The sequence below is a fragment of the Piliocolobus tephrosceles genome, chromosome 2 (assembly GCF_002776525.5).
Source record: "Piliocolobus tephrosceles isolate RC106 chromosome 2, ASM277652v3, whole genome shotgun sequence".
Taxonomy (NCBI): Eukaryota; Metazoa; Chordata; class Mammalia; order Primates; family Cercopithecidae; genus Piliocolobus; species Piliocolobus tephrosceles.
The window spans coordinates 99,578,619-99,597,308 of record NC_045435.1 but is presented as its reverse complement, the minus strand read 5'-3'; the positions used below and the strand labels follow the sequence as shown (position 1 = coordinate 99,597,308).

Sequence of the window (18,690 nt, the reverse complement as noted above, 5' to 3'; positions counted from 1 at the left end):
TGTTTGTATTTTTAGTAGAGACGGGGTTTCACCATGTTAGCCAGGATGGTCTCAATCTGACCTCGTCGTCCGCCTGCCTCGGCCTCCCAAAGTGCTAGGATTACAGGCATGAGCCACCACGCCCGGCCTGTATATTTTAAAGCTCTGTTACTGGGTAGGGTACATAAACATTTAGGATTGTTATATCCTTTTGATAATGGACTCTTCTATTATGAAAAAATAACGTCCTGTGGGTTTATAACATATGTAAAAGTATGAGTAACATCATCAGAAGGGGAGAAATGGAAGATAACTTAGGCATCTTATTTTTAAGCATAGTTTTCCCTTTGTTTCTGCATTAGATGATTGACCTGAAATGTCATTCAATTTAACTTACTCTCCATCCTCACCCCCTACTTTAGTTATGAGGCAGTAGGAAGAAATGATCTGCCTCGTGGTTTTCTAGAAATATGAAAGTTGAGTCCTTAAGGCTACACAGAAGGAAAGTACCTCCCCAGGACTTCACCCTTCCCATCCGTTCAACAGGCTTTTCGTCTGTCATATCTTCTCTGTTGAAATGGCCATTGACGAAGAGGAGGAAAGGGTTTTTGTTGTGGATTGTTCAGGCACTTCCTTTGGGGTACATGGGGGATGAGTGTTAAATTTGTGGTTTCTCACCTGCTGTTCTGATAGTGGATTTGTGGGAATTCAGGCTTAATTTGGATACCCCGTTAAAGCTTGCTCCTTCAAGTTCTTGTTTCTTCCTAGGAGCCAGCACCACTCTTTGACCTCGCCATGCTTGCCTTAGATAGTCCAGAGAGTGGCTGGACAGAGGAAGATGGTCCCAAAGAAGGACTTGCTGAATACATTGTTGAGTTTCTGAAGAAGAAGGCCGAGATGCTTGCAGACTATTTCTCTTTGGAAATTGATGAGGTATGACAGCCATTCTTATACTTCTGTTGTATTCTTCAAATAAAATTTCCAACCAGGTGCAGTGGCTCATGCCTGTAATCCCAGCATTTTGGGAGGCTGAGGTGGGCAGATGACTTGGGGTTAGGAGTTCGAGACCAGCTGGCCAACATGGTGAAACCCTGTCTCTACTAAAAAAATACAAAAATTAGCCGGGCGTGGTGGCATCCAAGCTGCTTGGGAGGCTGAGGCAGGAGAATCACTTAAACCCAGGAGGCAGAAGTTGCAGTGAGCCAGGATTGCACCACTGCACTCCAGCCTAGGTGACAGAGCAAGACTGCGTCTCAAAAAAAAAAAAACATTCCAAGGTCAGGGCTAGGCCTCCCCTCAGAAGCAGCAAGTGACATATGTGACATCCTCTCCATTCCCTATTTGCATTTCTAGGTTACATAACTGTACTATTATCCATTCATGCCTACTCCTGTTCCCAGGGTGAAGGACCCAGACATGGAGAGTCGAATCCCTGCAGGCCATTGTAAATGAGATTATGCCATTTGCTCCCATTTCTTCTTACTCCTTGATCTTTGGGGCTCTCCATCTTGATGTATTCTTTGGATCATGAACAGATCCAAAGAAAAGGTTGTTCTGCTGTGCTGTGTATCAGGATGAAAAACTCTTTTTAAGTGTGTAGGTCTGCCCCCAGTGCCCAGCCCAATCAAGTAACATGGTCGCCCAGAGTGGCAGAGAGGAGGACAAGGCCTGGGAAAGCACTGGAGAAATGGATTTGTTTAAACTATGACAGCATTATTTCTTGTTCCCTTGTCCTGTCTTTTTCCTGCAAGCAGGAAGGGAACCTGACTGGACTACCCCTTCTGATTGACAACTATGTGCCCCCTTTGGAGGGACTGCCTATCTTCATTCTTCGACTAGCCACTGAGGTCAGTGATCAAGCAGATACTAAGCATTTCGGTACGTGCATGTGTGCTGGAGGGAAAGGGCACATGACCCCCTTTGATATGGAATGATAAAGATGATAAGGGTGGGACAGCTGAAGGCCTGCTCTCATCCTCACTAATATTCATCCCCAGCAATATTCAGCAGTCCCATTTAGAGTTTTAACGCCTAAAATGTCATATTTAGTTTTTTAGCTTTAAGTAGTCTGTGATCTCCATTTAGAATGAAAATGTTTAAATTTGTACCTACTTTGAGGTATTGAATTCTTTGGACCAGGTGAACTGGGACGAAGAAAAGGAATGTTTTGAAAGCCTCAGTAAAGAATGCGCTATGTTCTACTCCATCCGGAAGCAGTACATATCTGAGGAGTCGACCCTCTCAGGCCAGCAGGTACAGTGGTGATGCATATTGGCACCCAAGGACTAGGACAGGCCCTCATACAATCTTTAGGAAATGAAACTTGCCCATCTCTAAAATTTTGGGATTTCTTTGTACCCAACAAGGTTCAAACACAATAGTCAGCTTTTATTCATGAGTTTTACTTCCATCTGCTGATGTAGAACATACCTCCAGAGTGACCTCAGAAATTGTCAAATGTGAAAGCACAAGCCATCACAGTGAGAAACAGGAGGCTGAGTTAGATTGTCTAAGGCTGGAGAGTCCATATACTCCCACTGTTAGCTCTGAAGTGTGTAGCCAGTCTTCAGATTCTGGATCAGTCGCCCCCGTGTCTCTTAGCTTTTTGCCTTACTCTTTATCCGACCACTGCCCTGCCAGGAAAACAAGGCTCTGTAACTCCTCTTACAGGTCAACTTGACACAAAAAGGGTGCCTGGATTCCTAATGTTTCATTGTCACTTTTCCCAGTCAGATGATAATGCTTTTCAAATCAACATATATTTTGGGGGAAGTTGGAGGGGAGAGTTGAAATATTCTAAGCATCAAAGGGTAGCCCACTTTAATCAGAGTATGACCCCTGATTGCTCACAGTCATCTCCTGAGCAGTGCGAGCCAGTTTCAGATGAGGAGGCTGAAGGCCGCTCAGGCATGCTCAAGGATTCCAAGTCTGTAGGTGGGAGGGCAGAGATTTAGTCCTGTTGGCCAAAGCCTCTAGGGAGTTTCCTACTCCAGTGGAGGAGGCAACACTTACCAAACTCTGTGGAAACTATCTCATTTGATTGGAAGTTTTACCTCAGGCAAAGGAAGGACAGTTGAGAAAGAATATTTTCTTACAAATGAGACAGCTAAGGCTTACAAGAAGGAGGGGAATAATGAGGCAAAATAATCCTCATTAATATTTTCATTCCTCCCCTGGGGATTAGAACTACTTTCAGACCCAATTTTAATGGTAAGTTAGGTACTTCCTACGGTTGCCATCCAAATATCAGTCAGGATCAGATATGATGTTAGCTCCTGCTACAATAAAACCATTGTCTCCCTGAGTGAAAACAAAGGTTCCACAGGAGACAGTCCCACAGAGCAGTGGCTTCTTTTCCCCCCTTAAAAACCTCATGTTGGCTGGACACAGTGGCTCACACCTGTAATCCCAGCATTTTAGGAGGCTGAGGTGGGAAGATGGCTTAAGCCCTGGAGTTTGAGGCTGTATTGAGCTATGATCACGCCACTGCCCTCCAGCCTGGGTGACAGAGCAAGACCTTGTCTCTAAACAAACAACAACAAAAAATCCTCTTGTGTTCAGGCATGTGGGATCCCTGAGAGGCTGGTGCACAAGATCCACTTCAAAAGCCCTAGATAACACCAAGTCTTTCCAGGCTCAGTGCACATCCCATCAGCCAGGACACCAGTATATGTTGGGATGCAAACAGGGAGGCTTATGACAGCTAATGTGTTTTCCAGAGTGAAGTGCCTGGCTCCATTCCAAACTCCTGGAAGTGGACTGTGGAACACATTGTTTATAAAGCCTTGCGCTCACACATTCTGCCTCCTAAACATTTCACAGAAGATGGAAATATCCTGCAACTTGCTAACCTGCCTGATCTATACAAAGTCTTTGAGAGGTGTTAAATATGGTCATTTATGCACTGTGGGATGTGTTGTTCTTTCTCTGTATTCCGATACAAAGCGTTGTATCAAAGTGTGGTATACAAAGTGTACCAACCTGAGTGTTAGTAGCACTTAAGACTTACACTTGCCTTCTAGCTGGTAGCATTCCTTTATACACGGTGGATTAATTATAAATAAATAGTTAGATGTATCCTAACATCATTTCTTATTTAATTTTATTATTTATATATTGTGTCAGTTCAGATGCCAAAAAGAGCTCTCGAACATGTCGCAGGCTCTGACGGCGCTGACCGTGGAGAAGGCTGGATTTGATCATCTAGTGTCTTCAGTAACCAAAGCTAATTATTAAGGAAAAAACCTTGAAGAAAGAAAATAGTCCTTACTTCATCTATAATGAGTTTTTGGTTTTTGAGGTTTTTTCTTTTTTTTTTTTTTGAGAGTGAGTCTTGCTCTGTTGCCCAGGCTGGAGTGTGGTGGCATCATCTTGGCTCACTGCAACCTCCGCTTCCCAGGTTCAAGCAATTCTCCTGCCTCAGCTTCCCAAGTAGCTGGGGTTACAGGCGCCTGCCACCACGCCCAGCTAATTTCACTATGCTGGCCAAGCTGGTCTTGAACTCCTGACCTCAGGTGATCCTCCTGCCTCGGCCTCCCAAAGTGCTGAGATTACAGGCATGAGCCACCACAGCCGGCAAAAGGATGAATTTTTAAGTTAGCCCACTTTGTTAATGACTATGAGTACTAATAGCTTAAGATAAAGAAGTTTCTAGGTAATCTTTTTTGAAGGATGATGTAAAAATATAAACTTAAACTGTGAGTGACAAAATAAGCTTCCTTAATATTAGCCTACATTTAGAGAAATGGAGCATTCAGCATGGGAAGGAAGAATGTCTATGGTTTTAAGGTAAAATCCAGATTCCAAGACTCAGTGAACAAAGTTCAGTGATAAAGAACAGACTACTCTCATCTTATGAAGAAATGGAGCAATTTCACTTGGAAAGACTAGGACGACAGAATGTTACAGACATATTTATTGTGCCACAAAATAGGCAAGGTCAGTTTTGAACAATAACAACTCCACAAAGTAGACCAGGACATCTCAGAAGTGAGGTTCCATGAGCCCAGGTGGGGCACAGGCTGAGTGACCTTTAGTGGAGAGGAATAGGGGGTTTTCTGAGCTTCAAGAGCTGGGCCACACAGTATGTTGGTTCTAGCTGGGATGGAGTTCTAGAATAAACCTGCACTTTAGAACACCTTTCCACCCACCCCCAACCACACAACTTGCTACTGAAAATGTATAGGCTGAGGCACAATGGCTCATGCCTATAATCCCAATACTTTGGGAGGCTGAGACAGGCAGATCACTTATGGTCAGGAGTTCAAGACCAGCCTGGGCAACATGGTGAAACCCTATCTCTAATAAAAATACAAAAATTAGCAGGGTGTGGTGGCGGGCACTTGTAATCCCACCTACTTGGGAGACTGAGGCAGGAGAATCAAGCTTGAACCTGGAAGGCAGAGGTTGCAGTGAGCCAAGATCATGCCACTACACTCTAGCATGGGTAACAGCACGAGACTGTCTCCCCCCCAAAAAAAAAGAGGCCAGGCACAGTGGCCCACGCCTGTAATACCAGCACTTTGGGAGGTCGAGGCGGGCGGATCACTTGAAGTCAGAAGTCCAAGACCAGCCTGGCCCACATGGCGAAACCCCGTCTCTACTAAAAATACAAAAATTAGTCGGGCCTGGTGGTGCACACTTGTAGTCCCAGCTACTCAGGAGGCTGAGGCAGGAGAATCACTTGAACCTAGGAGGCAGTGGTTGCAGTGAGCCGAGATCGTGCCATTGCACTCCAGCCTGGGTGACTGAATGAGACTCTGTCTCAAAAACAAAAAACAAAGAAAATGTATAGAAAATCATCTCAATTCAGGAGATTGGTATCCATATTTTTTAAATGGCTAGTTAAAAAAGGAACAAATATTAGAGATTTTATTCACTTTTGAATTATCTTTTTAAAGTCCACTTTTATTATCTTATGTGCCTTTAGTCACTAGATTTTCCCCAATATATTTTCTATGTAAGCACTTTAAAGATACAATAATCATTTCAATAAAACCACCTGGGTACTAAGAGCAAAAGAGAATCATAAATTCTGCAAAGTAATTGCACTTCATGATTTAAAAAAACCTCTTGGACAGGGTACCTCTGAAGATGAAACTAAATTCTTTAAAAGTTCTACATTCCAGGTTGTTGTTCCTCGAGAAGGAGACAAAAGAAGAGGGATGTGGTTGCCATGATTTGTTTTAAAGTCTCCTGTAACAAAATGAACATGTCAGTAGCCAATTGTGGTTGGCAAAAGGGTGTATTTAATAGAATCTGCAGGCAGATTTCCTATCTGCCCACCGTGCCCTACCCTCCCCCTTTGGGTTTGTTTGAGGTTTCATTCCACAAATAAGCAGCAGATAAAATACTTTACAAGGTACAGCACAGTTGTATTGAAGAAAAAAGGACCCAACTCTTACTTTAAGAGTATTAGGCCTGGACTTCCCCTGCCCCATGCAATAAAGCGAGTTTTATATACACTCCCCCATATGTTTTTCTAACATTTTCTTATATAAATTTAAATATTTTACCAAAAAAAGGCTTTTTTCCTCCAAACATATAAATTTGAGTGAAACATAGATTCCCCACCCAAGAACTTGTTTCTTCACTAAAATACAAATGTTGTCTGATGTTAAGGGTAAATGTCTTTTGACCACTGGAGATCACTGAAGTCTGAACTGCACCGTGGAGAAGGCACTTGTGTTTTCTGAGGTCTCCAACAAGGATCTCAGTAAGCACTCATAGAACTGCTGTCTGTCCTCCAGAACCTGTGCCAAGGCCTCCGAGTGCCCAGTTACTGAGGCAGCTGGGGAAAAATGTTGAGTAAACATGATTCTACAATTATGGAGATAAAAAATAAAAACAGCATGGACTGGTTCTAGCCTAGAATCAAACTACAACAAAATCCAAAGTGTTCATTCATGAAGATTCAAACTGGCTTCATTCTCTCATAAATTATAAAATACAAAGGTGGCTGTTTTAATGACAAAACTCAGTACTAAAAGGGGTCTGTGTCAATGGACAAAAGTCAGTCCCTCTAGGGAGGGCCCCAAGGAGCATCACCCAGGTTGAAGGGTGGTTTTCCTACTGCTGGGCCAAAAGTGCTGTCCTGTTGGCCTTCATCTTCTCCAGCCGCTTGGCCAGGTGGCTGTTGGTCATCTCCATCTCCTCAATCTTGTCCAGTGCTGTTCGTAACTGGAGACAGGGAGAGCGCAGTCACTACATGTGGTCAGAAACAGCATCCAGTGCTACTCTATTTTCAACCTCCTGGGAAATGAAAGCACTGCTAATTGTGATGGCCTTGCGCAGGACCCACAGCCTCATTTTTTCTGTCAGAGGTGTTAAATGATGATACTGAGGATTGTTTATTTGTTTTAATCACAGAAAGGATATATAGAAGTTGGAGAAATAGACCTGATCTGAAGCAGAAAAAAACTATCTTTTTACTTATTATCTAATTGACCAAAACATAAAAGTAAATGGCAGTCACTATGTAGGTCAAAAACCAACACAAATTAGTTAAGTGACTCCACTGCTGTTTCCTTAAGTATCACATTTCTTACACAGCTAAGAATTTATTTCCAAAAGATTTTTTCTTTTTAGGAATGTATTCTCCAAGAAGCATATTAAAAGAAGTACCTCTCGTTGTAGCTTCCTTTTTTCTGCTTTCAGTTCATCTTCAACTTTCTCAGCATTCTCAGCAGCAGTTTTATATCTCAGAACCTGTCCCTCAAGCCGGCTAATCTGTAAGTATGAGAACATAGGCCTCTAGTACTAGGCACTAGAAGTCACCACTTTTGGTAGCCAAGATGGAAATACAATGTCATTATAAATGTGAAGTAATCTAACACTAACAAGTCCCCTAAGGGTGAGTCATAAGTCCTCTCAGAACTCAATTGCTATTTATAAACCAAGAAATGTCCCCAGAGAGGTTTACAGCTGTAGAGTCATTTTAGGGCCAATTTCCCATGCTAAGTTTTATTATGACCATATTGTTTAAGTGCCAAAGCAATATAGGAGGAGACTCACTAAATGGAAAAGTTCTTAGACTTTTTGGAATGTGTAAGGGATTTTGTTACAAATGATGATCTTGAATTCTATTGAAATATCTACAAAGAACAATGACAGCTATAGTTTCCTATGTTTTTAGAGAAAACAGAAGGCTAAAATGCCCCAATAAGTGCTCTCTGCTGGCTTTTCTATTTTAATACAGAACTATTGTTGATCCAACTGCAAAGGCAACCCAGGCACTCATGGGGTTGTTAGCCACTTAGATGCAGGAAGGACATTTAAATCACTTGGTACCATATAGAAGTACTTACACTTTGCTCCAAGGTGGTTATATCCTGTTCTGCTTTTGAAAGCTTAAATTTGTATTCGCTAATTTGTCTATTGGCATCTCCTAGAACAGAAGAAGACAATAAATTATCTTCACCTGTCAGAGATGACGGTATGAGGGTATGAGCCATCAGGCAGTCGAGAGGACCATGCAGTCTTAAGATTACAAAATACAGGCTGGGCGCGGTGGCTCACACCTGTAATCCCAGCATTTTGGGAGGCCAAGGTGGGCGGATCACGAGGTCAAGAGATCGAGACCATCGTGGCCAACATGGTGAAACCCTGTCTCTACTAAAAATACAAAAATTAGCTGGGCGTGGTGGCACAGGCCTGTAGTCTCAGCTACTCAGGAGGCTGAGGCAGGAGAATCATGTGAACCTGGGAGGCGGAGGTTGCAGTGAGCCGAGATCGTACCACTGCACTCCAGCCTGGCGACACAGTGAGACTCCACCCCCCCGCCCCCCCAAAAAAAATTGCAAAATACAAATGCACACACAACAACCATAGCATCTTCAGCAGCCCAGCTTCTGGACTATATACTACAAGATGCTCTAGCATGTATGTTACTACAGTATCCCTTGCAGCAAGAGTTAGAAGAAAATTCATTCTTTACCCTATGATATGTGTGAGCAGGGCTTGAGAAAGGAGCCCTGCCAATTCAGCAGCAGCCCCTACTATCCTTTTGTGTAACCTTGTGGAGCCTCCATGCCCACAGTACTGGGCCCTCTCATTCCCTGAACCCGGCCCCATACCTTCCCATCTCCCAGGTTTTGCTTCTGCTATCCAATACTGTAAGGGTCCTTTTCTCCCACCTCTGACTTAAGTCTTAACCTTCAAGGACAAGCTCAATTTCACCTCTTTCATGACTCTCCTTAGTTAATTATAACTTCTTCCCTTGCTGTATTTTATTGGCATTTTTATGACATCTGTCATGCTTTTTAAACATCGTATATGTAAGTAAGGAGAGGGGCCCTGTCTTGGCCTTCCTAAATCTACCTCTGTACCTAGCCAAGTGCTCTGCACATAGTGTATGCCTAAATACATATATGTTGGAATAAATGCTGTTCAGTAACGTGATGATGTGTTATGGGTAGAGCTATAAGTTATTAGATGAACATCTGACCTAGGAAGTAACTCACTTAAAATGAAAAGTTTAGAAATGATGGCAGGGGACTTTTAAAAATCCCTGCAAGAATCCAAGTTTAGCAAAAATCAGTCTTTAGCATGATTAGAGTATTAAGATTTGCAAAAGATAAACCAAATCTAACATACCACAGGAAATATTCAGATTATCTAACTTAAGAACTTTGCTACATTTCCACATGACCAAGGTTACAATTACTTATACAGTCTTCAATGTGAGAGGTTTTTCTTTTTCTTTTTCTTTTTTTGAGACGGAGTCTCGCTCTGTTGCCCAGGCTGGAGTGTAGTGGCGCGATGTTGGCTCACTGCAAGCTCTGTCTCCCGGGTTCACACCATTCTCCTGCTTCGGCCTCCTGAGTAGCTGGGACTACAGGTGCCTGCCACCACGCCTGGCTAATTTTTTGTATTTTTAGTAGAGACAGGGTTTCACCGTGTTAGCCAGGATGGTCTCGATCTCCTGACCTTGTGATCCGCCCACCTCAGCCTCCTAAAGTGGCGAGAGGTTTCTCTAATTGGACAATTACTGTCACCTTAAAAGGAACAGGGTTGCCATCTCCCCAAAAGCCGTATCTGGTAGTGAAAGAGAAGTATTCCTATTTCTGAGCTCTAAAACAAGCTTCAGGATCTTATTTTTAAATTGTTATCCTCAGCAATCTATTATCCAAATGTACTGCTTCCTTCTCACTCTCCAAACCACCTTTCCCTTCCTGTTTTCAAAAGTTTAAGTCTCTTATCTCAGTAATTTCATGTGTGTTTTGAAATCCCATTCCAAAACACTCACATAATAGGCAAGGCATTGTCCAGAACCGAGAGTTGCTATACTCCTGGTCTTCTGGTCCAGGGGAGCTGCTTGCTTTTGTCTTTGCCAGCTTTCCCACAGTTCTGCAAAGCTCACTTTGTTCTACACCTCCTCCCTGGGTACTTTACCTTCTGCAAATACCAGCTATACAACACCTACCTACTCTAGGAAGTATTCACACATAAATGCAAGCCCATTCCCCCTAAATCTGTTTCCTTTTAAATTTGCTGCTTCGGGACAATCTCTCAGATCTATCCCCTACCCTCTCTTTAAGACTGCTGACAGCTACTGAACTGGTTCAGGCTCACCACTGTAGTAGCTTCCTGACTAGTCAGCCTGCCTCTTCCCATGTCCTTGTTCTCATCTACCCCCAACACCAAAATGACATTCTTGAATAAAATATTCACCAGGAAATGTCACAAGTGTCCTAACTGATGTCCAATAGAAAAGATAATACCAATATCAAAAGTTAGTATTAATAAGCCTTAATCCAAAAAGTATTTTCTCTTTTTTTTTTTGAAGAGACAGGTTTTCACCACTTGCCCAGGCTGGTCTCGAACTTCTGAGCTCAAGCAATCCACCACCTCAGCTTCTCCAAATGCTGGGATTATGGGCGTGGGAGACCACGCCTGGCCCCGGGAAGTCTTTTCTTGGCAGCCCATCTCAGAAGGTTTACATGAAAAGTCCATGGAATAAACAAAATTTTAATACTAGTTATCAGAAAAGTCACTATTCTTATTGGAAAAATACAAATCTCCTCTGTCTCAGAATTACACATAATCACTAACAAAGGGTAACTACAAATTCCTGCTGAAATCTTCCTACTATGGGAATTAGTGTGACTACAGTGATCATTTTATTATGAGGTCAAAAGTAGAAAGTGAGAAAAACCGGAATAATCTGGGTAAAATGAATAGACTTTATTTTGTGGACTTATTTTAAATTTCATCTAATAAAGATAAACTTGGATTAACAAAAATACTTCTAGGAAAATTCTGACACTATGCAATTCAGTGTGAAGTAGTTCCAAATAGATTCCTCCAATTATCCAAGATAAATTCCAGAGGAAAAACTTTAATGGGGAAGGGTGCTTGCTGTACGGGAGCTTAAAGATGACACATGGGTATAGAAAAGGACAGTGCCAGGTTGTCAAAAGGCTTTTCACTATGTGCAAAAAGTTCCTAGAAATCACTTTACCCAGAAAGGAACATTATCCCCTGAAGCACACAGGCTAGTGAAGCCTCTATTCAGCTATCTTACTGACTAGGACTGTTTTTCTGGACTAGCCAAGGACTAACCAATCTTTGTAGCATAGCTCTTCTTAAGAAAACCATATTACGGCCGGGCACGGTGGCTTACGCCTGTAATCCCAGCACTCTGGGAAGCTGAGGCAGGTGGATCACCTGAGGCCAGGAGTTCGAGACCAGCCTGGTAAATATGGCGAAACTCTGTCTCCGCTAAAAACATAAAAAATTAGCCAGGCACCAGGTGGCAGGTGCCTGTAATCCCAGCTACTCCAGAGGCTGAGGCAGGAGAATTACTAGAACCCAGGAGGCAGAGGCTGCAGTGAACTGAGATTGTGCCACTGCACTCCAACCTGGGTGACAGAGCAAGACTCCCGTCTCAAAAAAAAAAGAAAAGAAAGAAAAGTACTACAAGACACCAGCAACCTGCTGACAAACCCACCCCTGGGACACAGTCTATATACGACTGGGACTGACCTGTCCCCTGGTACCTACTCTGCATTTCGATGAACTGCAAGTCTGAGCCATTCTGCAGTCCTGCCAGGTCGCCCACTGTGCCATCATTCCTGGAGCACTTCTGTCGTTCCTCCTCTAACTGAAGCTTCAGTTTTCTAATCTGAAATGAAAATAAAGGTTCATCAGCAAGATCCAATCTCTCAAATGAAGCCGATGCTTATTCTGTGGTCACATCATAGAACAAAGCAGACCCTTATCATATCAGCCACATTCATTCAAAACCTATTTTCTTGAGTGCCTAATAGGAGACACCCATTGTCCTAGGTGCTAAAGATAAGCTATGAACAAACATCAAAAAGAGCAAGCCCCAGGACCAGGTGTCCCAATAAAAAATAGCCAGATTTTAAATTTGTGTCTGCTTTATGGAACAGTACATCTTTGGGGTATTTTTTGTTACTTTTGTTTAAAATGGAAAATTCCAGCCAGGCACAGTGGCATGTACCTATATATCTGGCTACTTGGGAGGCTGAGGCATGAGGATCACATGAGCCCAGGAGTTCGAGACCAACCTGGGAAACATAGTGAGACCTCATCTCTAAAAAAATAAAAATATAAACAGTTAATTGATAGGGTATATTCAAGGGATTATTTCTTAAAATGGAAGATTCCATGAGCAGTTTTTTGTTGTTTACTTTTAGACATACGTTAAATCTTCTTAGAAAACTTTCTGTATATAAAAATAATTGGGGCCAGGAGTGGTGGCTCACGCCTGTCATCCCAGGACTTCGGGAAGCCAAGGCGGGCGGATCATGAGGTCAAGAGTTCGAGACCATCCTGGCCAACATGGTGAAACCCTGTCTCTACTAAAAATACAAAAATTAGCTGGGCGTGGTGGTTCATGCCTTTAGTCCCACCTACTCGGGAGGCTGAGGCAAGAGAATCACTTGAACCTGGGAGGTGGAGGTTGCAGTGAGCAGAGATCACATAACTGCACTCCAGCCTGGTGACAGAGTGAGGCTCTGTCAATAATAATAATAAGAATAAGAATAAGATATATAGAGATGACTCCCCCGCTGTCCTTAACTCCATCAACAGGGGTCAAAGGGAAGCCTCTACACTAAGATTAAGTTTGCCACTCCCCAATGGGAAAAGGGTAAGCTCTATATTGGGACTAACTATACTTCCCAGACACCTCTGCCCTTTCAACACACAGGGTCACCGTCATTAGCTGCCTTGAGAGAACCAGGACTGATTTCATTGTCTCCATCATTCCTATTTATGTGCATCTCGCAAAGGGTCATATTCTTCCTCTGCACTCTTCCTCACAGGGTCTGTAGGACCACTAACCTTCATCTCCTAACCTTTCCCAATGCCTGAAACTTTCCCACTGTGCCCTCTAGAATTAACAGTCCATCATCAGCAAATGCCCTCTGTCTTCAGTCTTTTCTCTGAGCAGATGAGAACCCTCTCCCTTAAGAATCCTGCTGCTTCTGCAGCTCTCTCAAACACTGTTTTTTTTGTTTTGTTTTGTTTTGTTTGTTTGAGACAGGGTCTTGCTCTGTGGCCGAGACTGGAGTGCAGTGGTGTGATCTCAGCTCACTGCAACCTCCGCCTCCTGGGTTCAAGCGATTCTCCTGCCTCAGCCTCCCAAGTAGCTGGGATTCCAGGTGCATGCCACCACACCTGACTAATTTTTGTTATTTTTAGTAGGTGGGGTTTCATCATGTTGGCCAGGCTGGTCTTGAACTCCTGACCTCAAGTCATCCGCCCACCTCGGCCTCCCCAAGTGCTGGGATTACAGACATGAGCCACCATGCCCGGCCCTTTTTTTTGGTACTTCCACAGTCTCCTACTACTGAACCTAGAGATGGAATAGGTGTCCTCTTGCTTTCCTTGCTGGTATTTTCCCTACATCTTCCCTAAAAGTCCCAGGTCTTAATCTCATCTCTTCAAATTATATACACTAACTACTTATCATTGCCAAAATCCCATTCCTTCATCACCATTTATTAAATAGCTCCCAACTTGCACTCCCTCTAGACGATTCCTGTCTTAATTTCTGGCAATTTCAATGTATATCTAAGTAGAGGATCTCCCTGACAAATGATCTCTCAATTTCTGGTACACCTCCTCATATGGTGAAATGTATTCCCCAGTGCTGAAGGTGGGGCCTGGTAGGAGGTATCTGGGTCATGGGGCAGATCCCTCATGAATGGCTTTGCACCGTTCCCTTGGTGATGAGTGAGTTCTCGCTCTGGTAGTTCACACAAGATCTGGTTGTTTAAGAGTGTACATCACCTCCCCACTCACTCACTCTGGCTTCCTCTCTTGACATATGATGTGCCTGCTCCCCCTTCACCTTCTGCCGTGATTAGAAGTTTCCTGAGGCCGACTGGGCACGGTGGATCATGCCTGTAATCCCAGCACTTTGGGAGGCCGAGGTGGGTGGATCACCTAGGTCAGGAGTTCAAGACTAGCCTGGCCTAAGGCCTCAGGAAAATGAGCTCAGAAGCTGAGCAGATGCTGACACCATGCTTCCTGTACAGCTTGCAGAACTACAGCCAATTAAACCTCTTTTCTTTTACTTTTTTTTTTGTTTTGAGACAAAGTCTCACTCTGCCACCCAAGGCTGGAATGTAGTGGTGCAATCTTGCCTCACTGCAGCCTCCGCCTCCCTTCTGCCTCAGCCTCCCAAGTGGCTGGGACTACAGGCACCTACCACCATGCCCGGCTAATTTTTGTATATTTTTAGTAGAGTTGGGGTTTCACCATGTTGGCCAGGCTGGTCTCGACTCCTGACCTCAACCACCTGCCTCAGCCTCCAGAAGTGCTGGGATTACAGGCATGAGCTGCCATGCCCAGTCAAACCTCTTTTCTTTATAAATTACCCAGCTTCAGGTATTCCTTTATAGCAAAGCAAAAAATGGACTAACCCACCTCCCTTCCAAGGATCTTGCCATCTATCCCTTCTTGCCCTCAGCTACTCACTCCAACAATCATATACTAGATCTTATCATTAGACAATTGTAATCCCTACACAATTTAGTTCCATGTATCCTCTCTCTAACCACCATTCCTCATCTTTCTAGGTCTTTCTCTCTAGACCCGAATTCCAACAACCCTTCAACCACACTGGTACCACTAATCTACAGATTACATCATCTTTCTACTGTACCTTGATGTGTTCCTGAATATCTCCCAAATCCTCTTCATCCAGTTTAATTTCAAGGTCCATCATTATAATCATTTTCTTACATACTCCCTCACCTCTCCTGCCCCATTAATACTGTCCTGGTAAAATCTAGCTCTCTACCCACTCCATGCCTGCCCCTATGCAGCTGTAAGTAGCCAGAGAAACACATATAATAAATGCATTCACACAAACCTTCTAACATATCATATAATACTGTTTATTGTCTGATGTCTTCCTACTAGAATGTCCCTCAGGCAGGAATATTTTTCTAAACTAACGTATTCACTGAAATATCCCAGTGCCTAGAATAGTGCATGTTAAATAGTAGAATCTCACTCAAACATTTGTTGAATGACTGAATAGGAGTTCCAAAATAGAGAACACAGAATATGGGAGGGGAAAAAATCAGTAACAAAATCATTCAAGAAATCTTCCCAGAACTAAAGTATGGGAGCTCCTAGAATTGACAGGGGCCCAGCATCACACATGAAAACTTCAAATCACATCGCTATCTTCAAATTACACCAGAACACTAGAGAGAAAGAGAATAGGATACAACCTTCTACAAAGAGGAGAAAAATAGATCACAAATCAGAAAAAATCAGAACTCAAAATGTTCATGAAAACTCAACAGCCATACTTGAAGTCACAGCACAATGAAGAAATGTCTTTTTAAAAAATCTTAAGGAGGGTGCTGACGAGTTGATGGGTGCAGCACACCAACATGGCACATGTATACATATGTAACAAACCTGCACGTTATGCACATGTACCGTAGTACTTAAAGTATAATAAAAAAAAAAAAAAAAAATCTTAAGGAGAACAATGGCAACTCAGGATTCTCTGCCTAGCCAAACTATTTTAATCAAGTAAGAGGGTAGAATGAAGACATCTTCAGGCCTGCAAGGTCATGAAAAATTAACAATCCACAAACCCTCTTCTCAGGAAGCTACTGAAAGATGTACCAAAATAAGAAAATAAATAAGGAGAAAGACATGAGATACCGGAAAAAGGGAACCCAACCTAAATCATATGCAAAGAAAATCCCCAGATGCCAATGAAGGGTGACCACATCTATGTACCAAGAGAGCAAGCCATTAGTTTAGAAAGGGACAAGTCAGATGCACCAAGATTCAACAAACTGGAACTGAAAGAATGCCAGATGCATCTGAAACTGAGTGGGTTTAATCTACTGTTGGAGATTCTGTGGCTAAATTGACGATAGAAAACCAAGCAAATACAAAGAAAAACCATAACATTAACTTAGAGGAAACTAATAGTTCCAAGGGAGATGATCCTAGAATGCAACCTGGCTCCACTGTGAGTAGTGTTTAGAGGGTCCTAATGACACAAGCAGACTGGAATTATACTGTTCCTTTATTAGGAGGATTTGGGATTGGAAAATATGTATGTGTGTGGCAGGGACAAAGGATGAAAAACAGCTAAACCTTCATCTTCCATAAAAGGATGTCAATATAGAATACCTGAAGCAGAACAATCAAGACACAACACAAGTATGTTACACAGAGATACAAGGACAGTACACAAGAATCAGCTAAAAGCATTTAACAGAAATGGTCAGGGGTGAGGACAGAGGAGCCAGGCCAGGGGATTGCTGTGTTCATAACAAGCTTTGTAGAAAACCATATGACTCCTTAACCTATGTGTCCTTAAAAAAATGTTTTAAGAACAGAAAATAACAAAGAGGTAAAATATGAATTATCTATCCTTCAAATCTCCCTTGAGTACTGATGTTTGAAATAAGCATATTTCTTTTTAATGAACATTTCAATTAGCTAGTATTTTACCATGTAACTTCGTTAAAATTATTTTACACTCCATTAAGAATGCCTTTACCTGTGACAGTAGTTCTTCCTTCTCTCCAGCAAGTTTTCGTAGCCTTACATCTAAAACAAATGAAAAAGATCGTAAACTAAATATGATGTAGTATATAAACAAAAAATTTTCAAACTCATAAACAGCTAATATTATCTGATAAATTACATTACTTACAGCTCTGAATATCTGAAGAAATAAAGGTGTTAATAGCATTACAGAAAAGTTCTTAACTCTCTAAAACATATTTCCACACAACTGATACTTATCAGGGCACCAAATGCAACATTTGTTCCCCACAGCAGTGATTTGCCACTTAAAGACAAACTGAAGTACAAAGGAGGTCATTTCCTTGTTTCAAGCTTTCACTAGTAGACAACTCAAATGTCAAGTGTGCTCCCAAAGGCTGAGCCCTTAGCGGGAGAGATCCAAGTATGTGAAAGAAGATGGGGTAAGAGCAGGACTGGGCAAAGGAAGCTGGAGGAGAGAAAAGAGAGGAGCACAATGCTGGAAGAAGCGAAGTCCCCAAAAGCTAGTAGGGAGGGAAGGGGACCCACTCCAAGATGTTGGCAGCTGGGCCAGGTGTGGTGGTTCACACCTGTAATCCCAGCACTTTGGGAGGCCTAGTTGGGTGGATCACTTGAGATCAGGAGTTTGAGGCCAGCCTAGCCAAAATCGTGAAACCATGTCTCCAATAAAAAATACAAAAATTAACTGGGCGTGGTGGCAGGTGCCTGTAATCCCAGCTACTCAGGAAGCCATCTGAACCTGAGAGATAAGAGGTTGCACATTGCAGTGAGCTGAGATCACGCCACTGCAATCCTGCCTAGGCGACCAAGTGAGACTCTGTCTCAAAAAAAAAAAAAAAAAGATGTGGGCATCCATGGGTGGATCTGTGGCTTGGTAGCAGCATCAGGGTTCATTCCTGGCCTCTGGAGATTTGACTCTTCCCAAGCCTGCATTAAAATAGGCCCCTTCAGCTGAGGAGACACTGTTGTTCACTTAAAAAAGCAGCTGACACCTGACTGACCACTACCCTCTGTAAACGATGAGGGTCACAGCCAAATACAGATTTTGGTTTCTTCTGCACCTTTCAAGCAGGTCTGCCTGCTGGGACCTGCGGACGAGGGAAACAACAGCAGGGAAACACCCTGGGCTGCCTATAGCCAGACTCTCGTTCCATTCTCCAGATCTCTCTTGCTCACCCAGCATCTTGCTTTATTCAAATGTGATTGTAAGGCCCTTTATTCAAAGGGCCTTACAATCACATTTCTGGAATGCTCCACATTAGAGAATGTGCTTACTAACTTTTAAAATGTTTTTCAGTTTGCTTTACACTTATATCTCTCACTCCTCTAAGAAGCTTACACATATATGAAAACAAGATGAAAAATGAAAAAAGATTGTTTTTTAAAAAATAAAAGTGAGCTAATGATACAGTATCTATCTGTACCATTTTTCTTCCTCTAGAGTAGATTTCTTAGTGGGGTCAATAGATGGGCGACTTTCGTTTCTTGGAGAGAGGTGTCAGCAACTTTGTTTCCTGGAGAGAGGTGTCAGATTCTCAAAGGGTTAAATTTAAGAGGTTTAGACTTTAAGAGTCTGGGGGCCGGGCGCGGTGGCTCAAGCTGTAATCCCAGCACTTTGGGAGGCCGAGACGGGTGAATCATGAGGTCAGGAGATCGAGACCATCCTGGCTAACACGGTGAAACCCCGTC

At 42.8% G+C, this 18,690-nt stretch overlaps 2 protein-coding genes across 10 annotated transcripts in view; one reads left to right on the top strand and one right to left on the bottom strand.

The window, feature by feature from the left end:
- Positions 1–4,065, top strand: part of MLH1 (mutL homolog 1) — a 54,897-nt gene extending 50,832 nt beyond the window's left edge. For all 3 annotated transcript variants that reach the window (XM_023187480.1, XM_023187479.1, XM_023187478.1), the window contains exons 16-19: positions 748–912; positions 1,734–1,826; positions 2,119–2,232; positions 3,699–4,065. In XM_023187480.1, coding sequence (XP_023043248.1) covers positions 748–912; positions 1,734–1,826; positions 2,119–2,232; positions 3,699–3,866 — 540 coding nt within the window. In that variant the 3' untranslated portion in view covers positions 3,867–4,065. The remainder of the gene's footprint in view (positions 1–747; positions 913–1,733; positions 1,827–2,118; positions 2,233–3,698) is intronic.
- A 2,139-nt stretch (positions 4,066–6,204) lies between these two features.
- The window catches only part of LRRFIP2 (LRR binding FLII interacting protein 2), a 131,111-nt gene continuing 118,625 nt past the window's right edge, over positions 6,205–18,690 (bottom strand). For 4 of the 7 annotated variants that reach the window (XM_023187550.2, XM_023187543.2, XM_023187548.2 and 1 more), the window contains 5 exons: positions 16,994–17,043; positions 11,983–12,103; positions 8,286–8,365; positions 7,603–7,707; positions 6,205–7,158 (listed from right to left, as the gene is read on the bottom strand). In XM_023187550.2, coding sequence (XP_023043318.1) covers positions 7,048–7,158; positions 7,603–7,707; positions 8,286–8,365; positions 11,983–12,103; positions 16,994–17,043 — 467 coding nt within the window. In that variant the 3' untranslated portion in view covers positions 6,205–7,047. The remainder of the gene's footprint in view (positions 7,159–7,602; positions 7,708–8,285; positions 8,366–11,982; positions 12,104–16,993; positions 17,044–18,690) is intronic. The other 3 variants (XM_023187545.2, XM_023187546.1, XM_023187547.2) reach the window with 2 other exon arrangements.